General features: G+C 40.8%; 1 protein-coding gene across 2 annotated transcripts in view; it reads right to left on the bottom strand.

Annotated features, from left to right (window-relative positions):
- The window catches only part of PREX1 (phosphatidylinositol-3,4,5-trisphosphate dependent Rac exchange factor 1), a 323,175-nt gene that overhangs the window by 2,723 nt on the left and 298,364 nt on the right, over window positions 1-22,088 (bottom strand). For both annotated transcript variants that reach the window (XM_042464631.1, XM_042464630.1), the window contains 10 exons: window positions 17,497-17,625; window positions 15,811-15,852; window positions 14,184-14,401; window positions 11,160-11,259; window positions 10,442-10,585; window positions 9,184-9,298; window positions 8,295-8,361; window positions 7,712-7,899; window positions 2,008-2,110; window positions 210-277 (listed from right to left, as the gene is read on the bottom strand). In XM_042464631.1, coding sequence (XP_042320565.1) covers window positions 210-277; window positions 2,008-2,110; window positions 7,712-7,899; window positions 8,295-8,361; window positions 9,184-9,298; window positions 10,442-10,585; window positions 11,160-11,259; window positions 14,184-14,401; window positions 15,811-15,852; window positions 17,497-17,625 — 1,174 coding nt within the window. The remainder of the gene's footprint in view (window positions 1-209; window positions 278-2,007; window positions 2,111-7,711; window positions 7,900-8,294; window positions 8,362-9,183; window positions 9,299-10,441; window positions 10,586-11,159; window positions 11,260-14,183; window positions 14,402-15,810; window positions 15,853-17,496; window positions 17,626-22,088) is intronic.

The raw sequence follows: 22,088 nt of genomic DNA, 5'->3' as shown, positions 1-22,088 counted from the left end.
GGAGAAATGACTGCTCTATTTTATACAAAACACAGCAACCCCAAAGGGCTAACAGAGATTGACAAATAAACTGAAAAACAGCTTTTAAACAGACTGCTGCTATTTGTGAGCACAGCACAAGCTGGCTTGACATATGTGTGCATGTGTATGTACATATGGGTGTTGGAAAATTATTTTCTGGTGAAGTCCAGTCATAGGAGGTCACCTACCGTGGTGCAGACTGTGGCATCTGATCCATCACTTTCAGATTTTTTGCAGAGATTTCAACTCTTGGTCCCTAAGGAAACATAGGAATGAATAGTATTGGCAGCAGTGGTAGTGAAGTACTAATGCAAAAACAAAAATACATTATTTCTGTTTGAAAACCCATTAACTTGTGTAAGTGGCTTTGGAAAGCACTCAGGTGGTACATTAGTCATCCGTGTTTACTTAAGATGAAATAACTTCCAAAGTGCTTTGCCCAACAGAATATAAAAGGATGCAAACAAAAATATATATAACATGCACATGGGGTTTTGTGCAAATATATTGCATGGACTGCATATTCACACACATACCTTAACCACATACTTTGCAGGATGGTTAGTATTTGCAATAGGTATACTTTCCTATTTCTTTTGGGCCACAGTATGTGATGTAATAGTCATTTATAGTCTACATATAATTTATAGGCTACGATTTATAGGCAGGTTACACACCGCCATTTAGTACGTGCTTCGCGCGTCCTAGAGTTACGAAGGGGCGTGCTAGGGTTAAGAAGGTTCTCACCTTCCTAACCGCCCCTCTCCCTAGGACGCGCAGCGCCCGTCCACATGGGCGCAGCCATATTTACGTCTTGGACGCACAGCATCCAGACGTGGCGGAAGTGACACTGCGAGTATGCGCCTCGCGGCGCCACTTCCAGGGGCCAAAAAGGAGCGCCATTTTGGCGCTCCTTTTTAGCTGTGCCAGGAAGCCTCACGGTCTGGCCGCTGGGGCTTCTTGGCGTAGCTAATGAAGCCGGTGCCAGACCACCCACTTTTGGGCGGTCTGTAATGCACCATAGTCTATATATAAAAACTCAAGGACTTGAGCACAACCTATTCATTTCATATCTTGGTTGCCATTTAAGTAAACACACTACATGCAACATTTTATAATAATAATAATAATAATAATAAATTTTAAAAAATTATTTATATTTCCCACTTCTCCCTTCGGATCGAAGCGGGATTACAACAGTAAAAACATCATCATAAAATCATAGATAATACAAAATACATCACTCAAAATAAAAAATAAAATAAAAGGGGGAAGAGTTGTTACAGTGTTGCTGACAGTTGTAAGAATGGAGTCATCATATTCAGATGTTCAAAATCAGATTACAGGAGATCCGTTGGATAGGTCCGCCGGAAGAGATCCGTCTTCAATGCCCTCCTGAAGGCTTCCAAAGAAGGTATAAGATGGATCTCTTCTGGTAAGTTGTTCCAAAGTCTAGGGGCCATCGCAGAAAACGTTTTACAAGAGGTGGTTTTCAACCGGGTTTTGGGTTGTTCTAATATTTTTGTGCCAGATGTTCTGAGAGTGCGGGGTGGATTATGTAGGAAGAGGCGTTCCTTTAAGTAACTCGGGCCCAGGCCATGTAGGGCTTTATAGGTAATAACCGACACTTTGTATTCCACCCGGAAGCTCATTGGTAGCCAACACCGGTGTAATGTGCTCTGATCTTGGTGTCTTGGTGATCAGTCTGGCTGCAGCATTCTGAATCAGTTGGAGCTTCCAAACTTGGTACAAAGGTAGCCCCATGTAGAGCGCATTACAGAAATCTAAACGAGAGGTTACCATTGCATGTACTGTACTACTGTTTCAAGGTCCCCTGAGCCAGGTAGGGACGCAGTTGGCGTATCAGCCGAAGCTGATACCATGCACTCTTGGTTATCACCTCCACCTGAGATGTCAACTGTAGAGATGAGTCCAGGAGCATTATAGTTGCTAGTATGATTTATTGAATCCTTCATTAATACTTACTTGTTTTCTCATTATGTCTGTGGCTTGCATGATACACTTGGGCAAGAGTCCGTGACTTCGAGCCAATATAGCTGCTTGCTCCAAGGATACACTCAATGTACTCCTGTGGAGAGATCACAGAGAATGTTGCATTAAGGATAATCATACAAAATCACATAAACTGGCTTAAGCTGCAACACTATACACCAGAGATAAGGAAGGTTTGGCCTTCCGCATGTTTTGGACTATAGTTCCCAGAGGCCTGAGCCAGCATGGTCAATGGTACATGGCTGTGGAAAAAGCCCAAAATATTTGAAGGGCCAATGGTTCTGATACAAACTGCTATACAACTTTTGAGTAAACATGCATATGACTATAGTTGCTTTCAGCAAAGTAACATTTTCATATTTCCTATGAGAGTTTAAAGGTCCCATTTCCATTTATTGAATTCCAGTTTAAAATGTCATTAAAATTTCATTCCCAGTTTTAAGTTTGTATTAACATTTAAATCACAACAATATTCTTAATATTGATGTAATAAAAATAAAGAATAAGGAAGATATCGAACTGGATGAGAAAGCAATTTGGGATTTAAAATTTAAGGAAAGATCAGTAAAGATTAGGGGTCTACCGGAACAAAAGGATGAGGACTGGAAAGAGAAATTAATTAAGACAATTGCCGAATTTATGGATAGAGATACTGAAACATTTGAAAATGAAATAGATAAATTATATAAAGTGAATTCGTTGGTGGCTAGACAAAAAGGGCTACCTAGGGATGTTTCTGTATTTTTTGTAAGAAAAATAATGAGAGATAAGTTTCTTAATAGACACAACGAAAAAGCCTTTCAATATGAAGGAGTGGATCTGAAAGTGCTAAAGGACATCCCAGGTAGACTGCTACAGAAAAGGACTACAACAGATTGACATCGATTTTAAGAACAGAAAAAATTCCATATAGGTGGGAGATCCCTGAAGGACTTTTAGGATTTTTACGGTTGAGCAGGCCAAGGCTTTTTTGAGACAAATAAAGGAAGAGCAATTAAGGAAAAAAGAAGACAAAAAAGAAAGAGACGAACAAAGAGGTGGAAAAGACCTGGGAAACTCCTCCACATCACTGAATAGTGGGAAAGATCAACTGGATGAGGGGCAGGATTTATTGAATTTGGATCTGGAATACGATGACCAAGACCTTCTACAAGAAGAACTAAGGCTGAGAAGGGAAGAATTGGAAAATAGAAGCGAGATTTGATAGATCGAAAGATTTTAGAATACAAACTATATAAACACATATATATCTTTTTTCTTATAGATAGGTTTGCATCTGTGACCGATTGAAAAGAAACTCAGCTTTTTAATATATACCGGGAAGAAAGTAATAGTAAATAAATTTATATTTGAATTAATTGGCTTGAGAGTGTTTTTCAGGAGATACATTTTGAAGATGGCACAACAATTAAAAATATTAACATGGAACGTCCAGGGGATGAACACGCCTCAAAAGAGGAAAACAAATCTTCCATTTTTTACAGAAACAGAAATTGGATATAATATGCTTGCAGGAGACCAGAATTAAAGAGAAAGATAAAAAACATATAAGATGCATGAAATTAGGTGATTTATTCTCAGCAAATTCTAAATTTAAAAAAAAGGAGTGGCAATATATATAAATTCAAAATATGAGGCAAAAGAGATATACAGTGACAGGGAAGGAAATTTTGAAATAGTAGAATTATTAATTAAAGGACAAAAAATAATGGTAGTCGGGATATATGGACCTATGGAAAATAAAAATAGATTCTATAAAAAGTTGATACTCAAAATTTTAGAGCAAGAATGTGACTCGGTTATATTGATGGGAGACTGGAATGGTGTAATAGACCCAGATTTAGATAGATTTTCGGAAAAAAAAAGATTAAGAAACAGAAGGGGAAACTACCTAAGGAATTTTTTGATTTAAAGGAACTTTTAGTAATCGAGGATGTATGGAGATCTAAATATGGAAATAGTAGGGATTACACGTTTTTTTCAAACCCCCATAAAACCTGTTCCAGAATTGATATGATTTTGATATCTGCCCATTTAAATTCTAAAATTAGGGAGGTGAAAATAATGCCCAGAGCCTTGTCAGATCACAGTCCGGTACTATTGAAATTAAATCTGGATAAAAGAACAGAATATAACTGGAGATTAAATTCAAATTTATTATTGAATGAAGAACTGACTAAGGATTTAAATATAGTTATAGACAATTATTTTAAAGAAAACTTAGATAAAGGTACCTCAATTCAGGTGGTATGGGATGCCCATAAGGCGGTGATTAGAGGGTGGTTGATTAAAAAGGCAGTAGAAATGAAGAAAAAGAAGGAGGGAAAATTAAATAAATTAAATAAAGAATTAAAGGAAAAAGAGGATATTCAAAAGAAACAGCCAAAAAACAAAAAAGTGCAAACAGAGATTAAGCAGTTAAAAAAACAGATATCAATATTATTAATTGAAGAGATGGACAAAAAGCTGAAATTTTTAAAACAGAGGTATTTTGAATCGGCAAACAAAATGGGTAAATTACTAGCGTATCAAATTAGAAAAGAAAAAGCCAAAAGGCATGTTACGGCAATAAAAGATAGAGGGAAAACGTATACACATCAAGATGGTTTAAAAAAGGTATTTGTACAGTATTTTACAGAATTATTTAAAGAACCAAAAATAGATAAAAAGAAAATTATTTCGTATTTGGAAGCCCAAAAAATAGAAACATTGACTGAGGAGCAAAGAAAAATATTGAACACACCAATAACAATGGAAGAATTGACTGAGGCAATTAACAAAAGTAAAATGGGGAAATCCCCTGGACCGGACAGGTTTCTGAATGAATATTATAAAAAATGTCAAAATTTTTTAAAAGACCCACTATTACAAATAATGAACGAAATACAAATAGGGAATATTCCAAAGACATGGACACAATCTGACATTATTCTGTTTCCTACACATAAAACCAGGTGCAAAATATCATCATCATCATCACCACAATCATCAGTATCATTTATTTATATAGTACTATTGATGTACATGGCACAATGCACGTAAAACAACCAAAAACAGTGGGTCCTGCCAAAGCAACACAGTCTACGCATACGAACACACACACACAAAGGGAAGGAAGGAATAATAAAAATATAAAACTATACAATTGTACAACAAATTATCCAGATAAAATAGTTAAATGATTTTATCTGTGAGGTGACTTGGGTCCCTTTCAGAGAGAAAGGCAGCATAGAAATGAAATATATAAATAATGAATACAATCCAAAAAATACAATTATTATTATTAACCTTTATTTATGAAGCGCTGTAAATTTACACAGCGCTGTACATACAATATTTTTAGTTAGACGGTTCCCTGCCCTCAGGCTTACAATCTAAAAAGACATGACACAGAAGGAGAAGGGAGTGGTGGAGGGAAAGGGTAAGAGGTCCAGCAGTTCCTCTCCACCTCCAAGACCTGGACCAAGGCAGATGGACTGGAGGGAGGGCTTGGCTTCATAATGGATGGTTAATCTTCTTCCAGGGAAAATACATACTCTCAAGTAGGATAATACATATACAGTACATAGCAGTAAAGGAAATGGTTTGATAAACAGGCACCAAAAGAACATCAAATAGTAAGCGACAATTATGCAATGCCTGGGAAGGCTTCTCTGAACAGGATGGTTTTCAACTCCATTTTGAAGCTGGTTAAAGAAGTGATGGCTCTTGCTTGTGGGGGAAGAAGGTTCCAGGAGTGAGGGGCAGCAAGTGAAAAGGGGCGAATCTGGGATGGGGCAGAGAAAATCCTGGGCTGAGACAGCAGACCTTGACTACTAGAACGGAGGGCCCGAGTGGGAAGGTGAGGAGAAAGAAGGTCTGATAAGTAAGGAGGGGCCAGTCCATGGAGGGCTTTAAATGTCGACAGCAGGAGCTTATACTGAATGCGGAAAGGGAGGGGGAGCCAGTGAAGGGATGCCAACACAGGAGAGATGTGGTCAGAGTGGTGGGTGGAAGTGATAATGCATGCAGCTGAATGTTGGACAGAGATTAAAGGACGGAGGTGAGAAAGAGGAAGCCCAGCCAGGAGGACGTTACAGTAATCAAGTTGTGAGATCACTAGGGCATGGACCAGGATCTGGGCAGTAGAGGCAGAAAGATATGGTCGGATTTTGGCAATATTGTACAAAAAGAATCTACAAGCCTTGGCTTTGGTCTGGATCTGAGGGATACATGACAGAGAAGAATCAAAGATAAAACCAAGACTGCGGGCTTGCTGGACTGGTTGAATAGAAATGTTGTCCACAGAGACAGAAAAGGAGTGTTGAAGGTTGGGCTTAGGAGGAAAGACAAGAAGCTCCGTCTTGGACATGTTGAGCTTCAAACGCCGATGGCGCATCCACTGCGAGACAGCTGTGAGGCAAGACGAAACTTGCTGTTCAAGCCTTGGAGAACGGTCAACTGGCAAATACATATAATCAAAATATACAAGACTATAAAACAATTTTAAACTATAATGTCAAAAGCTTTGGAAAATAAAAGTTTTTAATTGAGTTTTAAAAATAATGAGGGAAGGAGCAGTCTACAAATGTTCAGGGAGGCAATTCCAAGAGTATGGAGCAGTGAGTGGAAAAGGATGAAGCCAAACCAAGAAAGGGGAAACACATGGTTGGGTGATAACCCTAAAGTTCCTAGAACACAGACATCGAGCAGATTGGTAAAAAGAAATAAGGGATAAATGATAGGGGAGAGCTAGGCTGTGTAAGGCCATGAAGGTTAAAACAAAGCACATATTGAATCCTAGAAAGAATGAGTAACCAATGAAGAGATATCAAAAGTGGGGTGACACAATCAAAACAATGGCCAAAAAGATAATCTTAAAAGCAGAATGTAGAATGATAACGTAAGACCAGTCAAAAGAAGACTGCATTAATCATTGTGGGTATTTACCAAGGCATGTACTAAGGTCTTAGTAGAGGAAGCAAAAAGGAAAGGTCTGATTTAGGCAGTGCCATAAAGAAAAAAATGACATTGTCTTACTACAGCCTCAGTGTGAGGAACTAAAGACAAAAAAAAAAAAAAAAAAAAAAAAGATTCAAAAATGAGAAACTCAAAGTCTTATTTGAAATGGTACCACCCAAACACATTTTCTTCTAGTCCTCTAGCACCCAGACATAGGGGAATGCCATCCTATTACCTCTGCTACATTAATTGCTGAAACCTGGTGGCAACTGTGGTGGTGGAAGTGAGTGCTAGAGTATTCTGATACACCATTGGGCCCTATGTAGCACAGAAAGTCAATTTTTCTATTATAAACAAAAGGAAGGGAAGAAGAAAGAGACAGCTGCAATGTTTTGGCAGTGTGGACTAATGTGGTGGCAGCAGCTGGCTCTGAACCAAGAAGGGGTAGTTGTTAACTGCTGTCAACTGGAATCTGACTTATGATAACCTCATGAATGAGAGACCTCCAAGTCACCTATTATGAAGGGGTAGAGGGAGCCACAAAATAAGGATGTATGGACTATAGCCCATGGTCATGCAGAGTATGGAAACTTTTTTATTAAAACTCTCAGAATTCTATTAGAAAGATCTAGTCCAAAAATAATAACCTTTCTAAGTTCTGTTGTGCATCCTTCCTCTAGGCACTAGTTACTTCTACAAAAAATGCATCCAAGGGAATCACTTATATAATTCTCACCTTTGCATCCCTGTGCCACACATTACAATCTGGCAGGCTCCAAGGCGATAACAGAGTTCAGAGGATATAGGCAGCAACCCAGCTCCTGCAACATAACTGCCAGAATAGCCAGACTGGCTGCCTTTTGTGCTGACAAAGGATTTCATTAGTCTGCAGAGCTCATCCATTGCATTGATGGGACGAATTAGCTGCAAAAGAATACAAAGAATGCATCAATGGATCAGACCTGCCTTCTTTACCTATTGTTCTTTTGCCCCACAAAAATGATGCCCACTCTAATCCCTTTCACTACAACAACCATTCACTAAAGTAGCTTTCCTCAACCTGGTGCCCTCCATGATGTGTTCAACAACACTCCCAAACAAAATGGCTGTGCTGGCTGAGGAGCTGTGGTCCAATGCAACTGGTGGGCACCAGGTTGGGAAAAGGCTGCCTGCATGAATATCAAGTCTGATTTGAACTTTTAAAAGGAATGGCCTATACCTGATAAAACACAGTCAGAAGTTTTCACCACTGACAGCTCAAGCGATACTCAATCCTATTTTCACAGCCATGCATCTAGGCAAAAAGCAAGTTTCAGTACCTGATCAATTTTCACAGCTGTGGTATTAGAATCTGTAGGCAAGTTGGATCTCTCAAGGTAAAATGTCCTGAAATTAAACAACCAATAAATAATATGCAGTAGCTTGTAATGATCTCCTTTCAAGCATTTCCTTTTATTCATCCAAAGGAAAGAAGAATCAGGTAGCACATGGTTAAGTGTGATCTATCAGATAAGTGTTATAGCCTAAGAAGTTATTTCAGAATTACAACAATCTTAGCTTGCTTAGAAAATCTAATTTTCTGCATTTCATTGCTGCTATTATAAAAGGAGTGATATGTACAGTATAGGAAGTCTAATATAAAAGTTAAACAGCTATGACCTGGTTCACATGTTACAATCTCAGGGTGATAAAACTATGGTGTACTGGCTGAAGAAGGAGCCACACCTATGCCTTTGCTCCTCATCCCCCTCCCACCTCTCTGTAACACTTGGCTTTAATACTTATAACCTGGCATACTAAACCATAGTTTTCCTATGAAATGTAAACTGGGAAACTGATTTAAGTGCTGCTTGGAAACCAGAAGCAGATCTTGGTTTCAGATCTTGGTTTGTAAGAACACCTAAACTAGAAAAGGATAGCACATGGCCTACAGGCTACATATATTCCACCATCACTATCCCCAGCTCATTTATTCAGCTCTTGGACTCCCTGTCTACTGTGGGAAAAAAACAGCAAAAAAATTGAGAATTTGCTGGTGTCCAGGAGTGGTGGTGCTCCTTTAAAATAAAATGCAAGACCTCAGATCCTTCTTTCATTTCTTGACTTCTAATGTTTAACAAAAGCAAAAGAGGATTTTTTTAAAAAAAGAGCACTTAAATTTTTGTCCAAATGTTATTAACAAAGAGCATTCTTTTAATGTCACCATACCTGAGTTTACGATAATACTGCTGCACCTTCTCAAGAGCGGTGGAATTAATTTGCTGCTGGAACTCTTCTAACGATGAACCACTAGGCTGGAACTGGCCTTCCAGATTTTCAAGGGCTGTAAAGATTTTCATGGAAAAGCTCATGCATTTGTTACATTTCTCATCTGTTTCTCTTTGTCTATCCTCATAATCTATCATATGAATGCACACAACACTTTTTAGCACAAACAGTAATTTGCAATTGTTATGTTCCCTCAACATGGATTTACCAAGCATAGGCCTCAACCAGTTTCCATGTGTCCCATTCCTCCTCCCAAAATGACATGCCACCTCATTCCCTTCTGCCAAATGATTAGCACTACAAATAGCTCAGGAATGTGCCTCTCAATGCACTCCTCAGCCAGTGGCAGCACCAATCTGATGGGGGGGGGGGGGTGCAGATGAAAAGTGTTTGGTGGGACTGCTATGTTGCTATCGTGTGCCTTCCACTTCTCCTTCTTCAATGGACTGCAGCCCAAAACACATGAAGAATGTGATGGGATATGCTGAGACTCCTTGTGCCTCTTCTTTCCGGCTCACCAAGAGATTGCTAGATAAAGCATCTGTTAAGAATTCTAACTGGGCTAAGATCCCATTGTGCCTTGCTTAAGGTCCCATCCACTTTCTAGGAAGTGATACCTGCTACGCAGCTATTTGACTACGCAGATGTCAATAGCTTTAACTGATGGAAGTTGGTTTTGCTCAATTACATTTGTATACACATTCTGTTTCAACTTCTGGATCTTAGTGAGTGTTGTAGTTGCATTATTGTTTAAACCTCTTAACAATTCCACAGAAACATATTTATTGTGTTGGCAACAAGTACATTTGCTTCATAAATCAATTAGTTAATGACCAAACCAACAAAAACCATTCCTTACTTACATAGTGGCACCTGAGACTGTATTGGGTTACCTCACATACTAAAAGCAGATTGACTGCTTCATTCTAGATCAATCTAATCAAATATAATAATGGCCTCCTACTTTCAGAACATGTGGACTACCTGCATGTACTCTTTGTAAATGTTCTTCTTCTACCCAGGCTCACTTGAAAGATCAGACCGGTATTCCAGCTTAACAACCTCTGAGAGAGCCATGGACTGGGGATATTGTTTATTGCTATCTCACATGGCTCAGTTAGAACCCAGTGTACTCTAATTACACTCTAGCCAGCAGCATTTTTAAAAAGGGGAGGAATGAAAATAATTTCACTTGTACCTTTTGTAAAGAGCACTGCATGGAGCTTCAGGCTTCCCCCATTCTGAAACCGGGAAGGCAGTTTTGAAAAGTAGTAGCTGTCCAGGTAAAAGATAACCTTCAAAACTTGTCGATTTCCTTCAACATGATAGAAAACATGGGTATCTGGACAAACAAAGATAGACATCCAGATGTTTTAAGGGTACAAGAACATTGGGAGAAACATGATGACAAGACTGTTGGAAATAAAGTCCATAAAAGTATTTGGCAGAGTGGAGAGCAACTTTTAATTTCTTTCTTTCTTTCTTGTAGCAACTAAACTATAGCACCTGGTGGCTTCTTGACAGTGGAATTTCTGGGTCAAAATACAAAACCTGTATTTTGGGGAGAGTCAGAGTTGCATAGTAGATCAGGGTTTGAATCCCCATTCAGCTACTGAAAGCCATTGGGAGACCTTGGATAAGTCATACTCTTTTGTTATGGTCCATTTGTTTGCAAAAACTTCTAGGGCTACAACCCAAAGTTCAGTTCCATGCAACAGCTTCCCAGCCTTCTCTCCAGCCACAAATCACAGAAAACAGTAGGCAATGCTTGAGGACTGGATAGTGAAGCAGGTCAAACTTGGGCCACAGGCCAAAACGTCCGTCATCCCTGACTTTAGACAATGGTTCTGTGCACTGTAGCAATGTGTGCAGAATCACAGGAAAAACAAACCACAAAAGAAAGGGAAATGACTTACTTGTTACAAAGCATTCATCCAGTTGCTTGAAATAAAAAGCAACCTTGTCCAGCTCTGAGAGGGTAGCCTGAATATCCTCAAGCATGGTTCGCTCCTCTTTCTGATGGAAAAAATAAATAGGGAAATATGGATAGGTTTCAAAGATGGATGCACACACACCAAACACAAATACCTCTCCAAAAACATTCAAAATTGTGGAAAGAATGACAGATTCTTTCCCCAAATCAAGGCACTGTGAATCTTAATGGAAGATGTCTCCTACAATGCCATTCTGGCTGGGACTGCTTTTCAATCTTCACGTTCCCCTGGCATGGATATAAAGCTGGTAGTTCATTCAGTTCCATCTCTTTAAGATGTATCATGCACACATCAGCCAAGTTAAAAACAAGTACAATAAAACCCTGATCAAACCAAAGATTAGACAAACCCTGATTTCAATTTAGTTTTACACACATAGACACACACATTTAGACACACATATGTATTAGTATACATACATATGTGCACACTCCCACATCTGTATTTTTGTTTCATACATATCTCTTTTCTTTCAGTTTTGTGTTATAACCTCAGTGTAGGCTTGTTATATTTTGAGTCCCAATAAAATGAGGAACAAGGCAGCATGCACAATTCATCTTCCCTTAAAGTACAGCTGTTTGGAAGATAATATCCTGGGCCTGTTACAGACAGGCCAAAATAAAGCTGCTTCGAGTCACTTTGGAGGTATGGTATTTCAATGATGCATGCGTCCTAGGAGTCCAAAAGCCGCACCAAAGCCACGGTCCGGTCCTAAGGACTGGAGTGCAGCTTTGGTGTGGCTTTTGGGCTCTTAGGACTCATGCATCTTTGAAATACCATACCTCCAAAGTGACTCGAAGCAGCTTTATTTTGGCCTGTCTGTAACAGGCCACGGTAAATAAGAAAAAAATCCATCTCTGTGGAAATGTAATCTTGACCTTTTTTGTCACTATTCCTCCAGCTCAAAGATTAAACATTTGGTTTTCCAGGGTTTCATTTTCTAGATCTATCTATACAACTTATTTGGTACACACACACACGTGCTTTAAATTCATATTCTGGTAAGATACAGCATTTCACCAGCAGAGGACAGAACAGTACAGTTTGCCATCATTCACAGACTTTTCTACAATTCCCTTGACAGCATGTTTCAGACCTTTCTCAGTCCAAAATACAAAGTAGTTGGCAGCTTAAATTTTGAAATAACCATGTCCAACTTTAAAAAATTTCTTTCTAGGGTGGACAGAAGACAAGGAAGACAGCCCTCATGTATCTTTGATCTAAGCATGTGCAAAGTGCTACCTTGAGGCCACATGAAATTGCCCCTCCCAAGGGTGGTTTTGTGGTCTTCAAGCTCTCCTGGTTCCCCCTTTCCTTGTGTCCTCTCCTAAAGGTGAATTCCATCTCCTGGAAGCAATTTAGCTTTGAGATAGGTTGCAGCCCCTCCTCTTTGACACTGTTTAAAATAAACAAATGCCCCCCCCCCCTCATTTTTCAGAGCCAGAAGTGAACTTTAATCCACTTCTAGGTTTTTTCTTTCTTTCTGCTTCTGTTCTGGTTTTTGTTTATGTAGCCTAGGATACATGATGCCCCCACAATCATCCCAAGGATCCTAGGGGCAGAACACTGATTCTCAGACCAGCTCCAGTTTCCCACCCCTCTTTAATGTAGAGAGCATTTGGCAGAAGCTAATTATCATACTGTTGTGTGCCTTCAAAAAGTTACCCCAAGGCAAACCTATCACAGGATCTTCTCAGATACCATAGAGTTGTTCAGCGTAGATTTGTCACTGCCTTCCTCTAAGGCTGAGAGTGTGATTTGCTCATGATCACCCAGTGGGTTTCATGTCCAAGTGGGAATTCAAACCCCCAAATCTTACTTCAACACTCAAACCACTACACTACATGGTTCTGAATTAACATACACAGGTGGGAAAAGAGTGAACATATGACACTGTCTGCCCTCTGTCACTTCACTGGTCTATCTAGTTCAGTGCTTCTCTGCACTGACTAGTAAAAGCTCTTCCAGGCATCAGGCTTCCTCAGAGAGGAGTCTTCTCATCCCTATCAGGGGATGTTAAGAGACTGCACGTGGTGCCTATTTCTTCATGCAAAGCATGTGTTCTGTGATTTGCATTTTTGAAAATTTCTGTTTAACTGTTCAAGTTACAACTGCCTTGTCCTCCTTTACAAGTGATATCTTCCCCCAATGTAAAAGCATCTGAGGAAGTAGACTGACGTCAACAAAAGCTCACACTGCCAACTTCTTTCTTTCAGTTAGTCTCAAAGATCCTACAAGACTTCTCTAGATATATTTCCCCCCACTGTTTTGGACTATAGCTCCCACAATCCTTTATCACTGGTCATGCTGGGGGGAGGGCAGAGATAAACAAAAGATCAAATCAGTGGCTTCATTTATAGTTAAACATGCTAGACAGGATTGCAAAATGCAACCTAGTCAACCAAGACATACAAATCACAAAGGAAAGTTACCAGACTATCTCCTTTTTTTTTTACATACTAGGAGAACTTCCATTAGTCAAGAGAATTTTTTTTAAATGAAATTTAGCTTAACCTCTTTTAACAGAGTTGCCATGCTTGTTTTTAAGTGGTTTCTCCTATGTAGTTTCCATATTTCAAGTGACTTTGTATGGGCCTACTTTCCTACTCATGTTCCTTTCCTATTCAGTCTTTATAGCAGGAAGCCAGTCAATTCAAGAACATACAATTGATTCTGCCTATGTGCCTCAGGTACTGATGACACATATCACAGAAGTACAAGAGAACATCAGGGAGGTACTGTCCCCTACATAGCTGAGTGTGTCTGGAGGGAGACCTGAGACATTATTTTTGAAGGAACAGGTCTAAAACAGAAAATAAACACAGTTTCATTTTCCCAGCCTTTGCAAATGTACAGAGGACAGATGGAACCACTTCATTTGAAGTTGAGTAAAGAGAAAACTGAGCAGTTCCTTGTTTTGGTTTTCATTTGAGGAAACTTCCTTACCACACTGGGAGAGAGCAAGGACTGGTAGTTGAGCAACACTCCAGTGGCTGCGATCTGCTCTAGCCACTTCTTGCTGGCTTCCCGGCTGCTCTCTTCATATTCCCCATTGTTGTTGTATCTGTAGTTGAGAGCTCCCAGTAACTGCTCAGAGAATGTGCAAATGGCAGCCACCAGTGCCTGGCAGAAAATTGAATCTCGTCTCAACTGCAGGTCAGTGTCTGGAAAAGAGAAGGGTGCATTATAATTAGGAGGAACAGACTAGAATAAGGTTTGGCATAGAGCTTTGAGACTGTGTGGCCTTCACCCTGCTCCCCCCCACACATCAGAAACCAAAGAAGAAGAAAAAGAAGATAGTGAATTGCCTTTCCTGGAAGCCTGTAGGAGCAGCAATTCACCCTTTAAGTAGCTAAAAGAGTCTTCCTGCACTGTCTGTCCTCTATAAACACCAGTTTTTCACAAGCAAAAGTGGACTTCAAATAACTTTCAGGATTTGAAGGGAGGCATTACTGGAAATCTGTGTGGCCCTTAAAGAATCTTGGGGTAGAAAATTAGTACCTTGACCTACCTTAGTTGGCCACCACTGGACTACAGTTAAGACAAGATTTTGTTGGGGGATTATGCTTACACAAGCATTAATTTGCACAAGCATTTATACAATGTACCAGCTTGTATAAGAAGGTTTCTGAGACCTCCTTACACAGATAGCCCTTTAAGTGGCCTAACAGCTTGCAGTATTCCGAGAATGATGTGTGTGTGGGCACAGCTCTGCTCTCTCTGCAACAGTCTGGTCACCATGTTTCTCTATACAGTCTTGTGAAGTTACACCAGTAAAGCATTATTCTATGCTGACTCTCAATAGGCTCTCAGCCTTCAAGCTAGTTCTGATATTATTTATTTATATTTATGGCTTAGGGCAAACCTATTGTGAGGTTATCTTGGAAAGATTTATTCAGAAAGTATTGGGTCCTCTTAGGCTGAGAGAGTATGACTTGCCCAAAGTCTCCCAGTGGCTTTCCATGGCCAAGTGAGGATTCGAACCTTGGTTTCCTAGTCTCATTGTTTATTTCATTGCTTGAGCCTTTTGCCCCCAACTGTCTTGTGTAAGACGCTTCAGAGCAATCAAAGCTGCTGCCAAAAGCTTTTCATCCCCCCTAAGGAATGCTCAGATTCCTGCAGTTTGTTGTTGTGTGCCCTCAAGTCATTTCTGACTTATGATGATCCTAAGGCAAACTGTGAGGTTTTCTTGGAAAGATTCATGCAGAGGTTTGCTGTTGCCTTCCCTTGAGGCTGAAAGCATGCGACCTGCCCAAGATCACCCAGTGGATTTCATGGCAGAGCTAGGATTCAGATCCTGGTCACCCAAGTCATAGTCTAACACTCAAACCACTGGACCAAGCTGGTTCCCACAGTAACACTCAGCAAATGTAGATAAAAGAGAATCGTCCTATATAAGAAGTGTCCCATATCACCGGAGAGGTGTAATACAAAGATGCCAAGTATTCTCCAGTAGTAATATTAAATATACAATGACTAAAATAGGTTAATTATTGTTGCTAATGCATGTTCGTTCCTATACAGTGTATAAGGGATTACCCACAAAGAGCATCAAGACATGGAACTGCTTTACCTGTGCATTTCAGCAAGGCCAAAACAAGTTGATTCTTTCCATCTAGAAAGAGTAGGAGAACATAAGTCATATATAAATACTGATGCATAATCACATTATTCTTAATTAAAGCTTCTGCTAGTGCTATGTGCTGAATTTCAGCAAGAGATGTTGGGACAATGGGCCAGAACAGACCAGCAGGAAGGGGTGGCTTGAAGCCATCCCTGCCAAAGACAGACTGGTACTTTGGCAAATACATGCCATGGCCCCAATCCACCTTGAACACACCCCAAAAAGGAATGAAAAATGTCTGCCCCTTTTTGGGCCAGGAAAGAGGTGCCTTTCCTGGCCCTGCCACAACCCAAAGCTGGCTTCAAGATGCTCTGGCTGTGTGCAGCATGTAAACACTATGCTACCGCAGCAGCTTGAAGCCATCCATGTCTGGGCCGCTGCTCAACTTCCAGGCAGCTTCAGGGAGGCTTGGAAGCATGTGGTATATAAATGCTGTGCTCCCAAGCTGCCTGGATGGCGGCTTTAAAGGGCCATCTGTTCCAGCCACAAATCAGGCTTGGAAATCACATGCTGTACCTAAAAACATTTCTTTCCTTATTCCATTTATACATGGGCTGATTGTGGCTACTCAGGGGGAAAGGCAAATTCCTTTGCAATATGAAGGCTTTCCTGGCCAGCATTCATAGTTTTTTGTGGGTTTACCGGACTATGTGGCCATGTTCTGGAAGGGTTTATTCCTGATGTTTCACCAGTATGTATGGCTGGCATCTTCAGAGAAAGAAGATGCCAGCCACAGATGCTGAAGATCCCAGCCACAGATGCTTACAAAATGTCAGGAATAAATTCTTCTAGAACATGGCCACATAGCCCAAAACCCCCACAAAAACCTATAAATTCCTTTGCAGTTGCTCAGGGGTATACCAATTTGAAAGTATATCACAGGTTCCAGAAGTCAGCCCTAGCACTGAAGAAAAATATCCAGGTTCAATCTCTATCAATTCCTGGCCCCAACACAAACAGGGAAAAAAACCCACCAACAGTTCTATGATGTTATGACTGGAGCAACTGGGTAAACATGATAACTCTCTATCTTAATTTCATAGTGAGTGAGCAAAAAAAAAATGCAGTTAAAAGTTCCTTCTACCCTTATGTGCTCATATGTGCTAATGCTATATACAGAGCTGCACGATGTTCCCATGTGCATGAACACAAACGTTTTCTGCTGAGATTGTCCATAGGACACAAACCTCTTGTCCGACATATCCAACTGCTAACTGCCACAAGAGAAATGAGCCCATGTCTGTGCAAAGGATAAAGCCATCAAGAACCAGTCCAGCTTTGCAAGGAAAAGGTTTCATTCTTCAGTGGTACAGCCCATGTTTTACAACAAAAAATTTCCCTGATCAATCTCAGATACATGTACGGTTAGAAAAGATTCCCATTTCAATCCCTGAAGTGTTGCTACCAGATGGAGTAGATGAGGGTGTGCAATTGTGGCCCCCAGACCTAGATGGGACAGCTTTAAAACACCTCCCCAAATTATCTGTGTTTTTAAAAGCCAAAATTTGGCATCAAATTCAATTTGGGCTCAATTTCACAATATCTATCAATTTCTGCTGTTCAAAATTGTTCTTTCCTGCTTCATTACATTATTTATAATGCTGCATTTAATAACAATCTTCCCCATTCACAAACCTTCCACATATTTTTGTATGGTCTCAACGAGGTTCTTGATACGAAGTGGAAGGTTCCATGGATCTTCTTGAATGCTGATTTGAATCTTGTTCCTGCTTCGAATTGTGGTTTCCTCTTTCTGCTTAAATTCTGTAGGAAAAAAAGACATTTCTAGTTCAAACAAGCAAACAACATCACAGTCATTCTAAACAGTAAGTCCAAACTTAATGTGCTAATTGCAACCTATTCCATTCCTCAATGAAGAAAAATCTACTCAAAAAGTCATGTTTAACAACCAAAATGCAACTTTAACTGGCAGTCTGCAATGTGCAGTACAAATCACTTGCAATTTAAATAGCAGTACAAAAATTTGACTGCCACTTGTAGGAGCAGGACAACCTAGTATTATAATACACCATTAACTTTCTAGTTAATACAAAGTTATCTGGGTGGCAGATGGAGATAACAAGACAAAGGGCTGTTTTTGCAGTGGCCATGTAGCATTCCTGTATTATCTAAAACTCTGCTTCTAGCCTGCTTATAGTTCTAATTCAGAATCAGAACATGCACGACATTAATAAAATCTACATCAGAATCCCCTGAACAAAAAAGTCAACATTCAGGAGGTTAGTGCCATTATCTATACACTACTTGTCCAAAGAACCAAAGGAAATCTCCTTGTTCTAAATTTGCTGATCAAACCAAATGTGAGGAGGAGGAGGAGGAGGAGGAGGAGGAGGAGGAGGAGGAGAAGTCCAACCACAGTATTTGAAATATTGCAAAGATAAACCCAGTGAGCTCAGATACAGCGAAGGAAAGGAAATGCAACATGTGATCAAAAGAACTGTCTTTGTCTGTTGCAGAGAGAAGAGAGAACATTGGAATTTAACTTGAATACACAAGCCTGTCCCCTCAATGGTAAGAGACAGATGAGCAAAATTCCCTTAGTAGTCTCTTCTGGTCCATCCCTCACCACTTATTAGACACTGGATGCTGGATGTCACACCAAGCACAGCTCACAATGTACATATGTTTATTGATCAGTTCCATCATGCTAAGGACAGCAAACCCATTCAAGAGAATGGAACCAATTATAAATGTGGCAGCATTGGCTAGTACTGGTCTGTTGGCCATGAGCTCCACTTTGGCACCATAGCCAGACTGCTCCCTCTCTGCTCAGCAACTGGCAGAGATGGAAAGGAAGCTGTAAGTGTCAAGGAATAGCTCTCTTGGCTTGCACAAGTGTTCTGGGCAATGTTGCAGTGTTAATAATGCTGGCCAGCTCCATATCATCCCAAGCACCAGGTTGAGCCATATGTGGCAGTAACAGTGGCAGTAACAGTGGGAGTAGCCCTTACTGAGATACAAAGGCTATGAGATTTGTCTCAATATGATGGCTGCTGGTTCCAGGCCTAGGAACTCATCCTGTAACTAGAAGGTGGAACATTTTGTTTGTTGGTTGCATGTACCGTATATACTCAACTATAAGTCGAAAAATTTATGCCCCAAAATGGACTCCAAAACCATGGGCAGACTTATGGAAGGGTCAATGAGTTTATGCCTATACATTTCCGGAAATAATAAGTGCCCACCTCCCTCTGTAGCCTTGTAACGGCTCCCTGTTTGAAGCCTCGGTGCCCGCTCTCCTCCTCTCTCCCTCTGTGTGTGTGTATGTCTTTGTTTTCCCTCTCAGCCTTCCTGCGCAGCCAGAGCTAACAAGCTGCTGTTGAGTCAAAGGACACAAACACATTGTATGCCCTGGCTTGTCCCCCGTTTTGCCTGGAAATCCTGGGGTTGAAAGGCAAAGAGAGAGAAAGGTCTGTCCTCCTTTTTGGCAAGCCCTGATCCTTGGGGGTCCTTGGGGTGGAGAGCAGAGAAAGAGTGGGGTCTGTCCTCCTTTTTTTGGCAAGCCCTGATCCTTGGGGGTCCTTGGGGTGGAGAGCAGAGAAAGACTGGGGTCTGTCCTCCTTTTTTGGCAAGCCTTGATCCTTGGGGGTCCTTGGGGTGGAGTGCAGAGAAAGAGTGGGGTCTGTCCTCCTTTTTTGCCAAGCCCTGATCCTTGGGGGTCCTTAGGGTGGAGAGCAGTGGGGTCTGCCTTCCTTTTTTGCAAGCCCTGATCCTTGGGAGTCCTTGGGGTGGAAAGCAGAGAAAGAGTGGGGTCTGTCCTCCTTTTTTGTAAGGGGAAGTGTGTGTGTCTGTGCCGAGGTTTGTTTCCCCTTTTCCATGCTGAGACTGATGCATGGGAGATGTCCAGAGAGGGAGATATAGGGAGTGAAGTGGTGCTTTGTTTCCCCCTTTAGATCTTTTGTAACGTGCTTAACCCTCAACTTATCCATGGGTCATATCAAAATCCATGATTTTGGATCCAAAAACTGCCCTCGGCTTATATGTGATGTCGACTTATACATGAGGTCGACTTATACTTTTAAGAGAGATATTATATCACATATTGAGAACACATTTAGTCTGGGAACCAGTATAACTTAAGAGCAGCAGCTAGCTTTCTGAGGACCTGTCATGCAAAGTGAGATGGGGATTCAGAGCAGAATACAACTGACTCTTTGTGAACTTACTGGGACATTCATCCTGCATGAAATTATGGAGGTGTTTCTGCATGGTCATTGAAAACATTCCACAACAGCATGATAACTTTAGCAAGATATTCTTGCAAGCCCCCAATGATAACTCTGCATTGTTTTTTGTGGGTTTTTCGGGCAATGTGGCCATGTTCCAGAAAAGTTTCTTCCTGACATTTCGCCAGCATCTGTGGCTGGCATCTTTAGAGAATGCTTTGCCTGGAAAAATTGGGTGTATATATACTCTGTGAGCCTGGGAATGCTGGAGTGATTTGCATGTGTATTGTTGTGTGCTGATGGCTGGCCTCAGGCTGGGAGGCTAATGCAAATGAGGATTAATGTTTGCTAATTAGTGATCATTATCTGCTGGGAAAGCCCCTGACTCTGCATGGTTTCCCATTTGCATTTGCTGAGTCCTTATTTTGCTATTCCTCAGGACTGGTAGCCACATTTTGTTCACTTTAAGGGTTTCTTCTTTCTGGTTGAAATTGTCCAGGTGTTTGTGAATTTCAATGGCTTCCCTGTGCATCCTGACATGGTAGTTGTTGGCATGGTCCAGGATTTCAGTGTTTTCAAACAGTATTTTGTGCCCAGGATGGTTTGTGGCATGTTCTGCTACTGCTGATTTTTCTGGCTGGCCCAGTGTCTCCCGTGTTCCTTGATTCTTGTTTGCACACTGCGTTTGGTGGTCCCTATGTAGACTTGTCCACAGCTGCATGGTATGCGGTAAACTCCTGCGGCTGTGAGAGGGTCTCTCTGGTCCTTGGGTGAGCGAAGCATTTGCTGGATTTTCTTCGTTGGTTTGTAAACCATTTGCAGGTTAATATGAAACACTTATGAATGAGTAAACTGTTACTTAATCACAATTTTGAAACTATTGCCATGATTATAACTCCCTCCAAACTGGGCATAAGCTGCATAAGCTGCCACAACTACATCAAAATTGAATGATGTTTCCATTCTGTTTTACGTACAGACCCCCAACACTATTAGATTGGGTTTTTACATACAAACAGGGAGAAAATAATTGTAAAACAGTGACCGCAACCCACAGAGGCAAATCACTCCTGCATTCCCAGGCTCACACAGTATATATACACCCAATTTTTCCAGGCAAAGCATTCTCTGAAGATGCCAGCCACAGATGCTGGCGAAATGTCAGGAAGAAACTTTTCTGGAACATGGCCACATAGCCCGAAAAACCCACGAAAAACTCTGGATGCCAGCCACGAAAGCCTTCGACTTTACATAACTCTGCATTCTTCTATACATTTATAATAGATAGGAGTGTAGAGGGGGGATATAATGCCATTCACCGCTACAGAGCAGATAACAAGCACTCTCAGTCTTATAAAACTAAAGGAGAAATGTGTTACATAAAATATAAAATGGCAAACTGCTGCCAAAGGTTCATAGAACAGTGAAGTGTCTTGTTACTATCTGGCATATTAAAACAATTAAAAGTTCTAATCTTGATGACTAGGAGAACACACTACTAAGGATATAATTTTTCACGGATTTCACTTTCAAAGGATGCAAGAAGTCACATTAACATTTTTTTTTCTCCCACTGCAAGAAAGTATTGGAAAATAGCAGTTTTCAAAGACAATTTGCAGTTTAGGACTCATTCAGTGCAATATTTGCACAGAAAACAGTATTTTTGATGTGGTAGAAAATACTGTAATTGTGGGCCTATTTTGTACAATGGGTGGTGGTGGTGGAGTGGGGTAAAGAAAAAAGCATTTTCAAGTCCCAAACTTATGAGATTCTTATGAGTCGAGGATTCTGCTTGTCATTCTGTGTGCTCATTGCTGAAGGGGCGGAGCTTCTGTGAGTCACATCTGTGAGTCACAAGGGGGCGGAGCTAGCAGATTAGCTTTATATATCAACTTCCAGAGCCTTCCAGAGCAGTCCAGCCAGAGAGAGGAGAAGGAGAGGAGCTGCTTGGCAGCCATTTTGAGACCGTGTGCTTGAGACCGTGTGCTCATTGCTGAAGGGGCGGAGCTTCTGTGAGTCACATCTGTGAGTCACAAGGGG

The sequence above is a fragment of the Sceloporus undulatus genome, chromosome 4 (genome assembly GCF_019175285.1).
Source record: "Sceloporus undulatus isolate JIND9_A2432 ecotype Alabama chromosome 4, SceUnd_v1.1, whole genome shotgun sequence".
Taxonomy (NCBI): domain Eukaryota; kingdom Metazoa; phylum Chordata; class Lepidosauria; order Squamata; family Phrynosomatidae; genus Sceloporus; species Sceloporus undulatus.
This window is presented reverse-complemented; position numbering and strand designations above follow the sequence as displayed.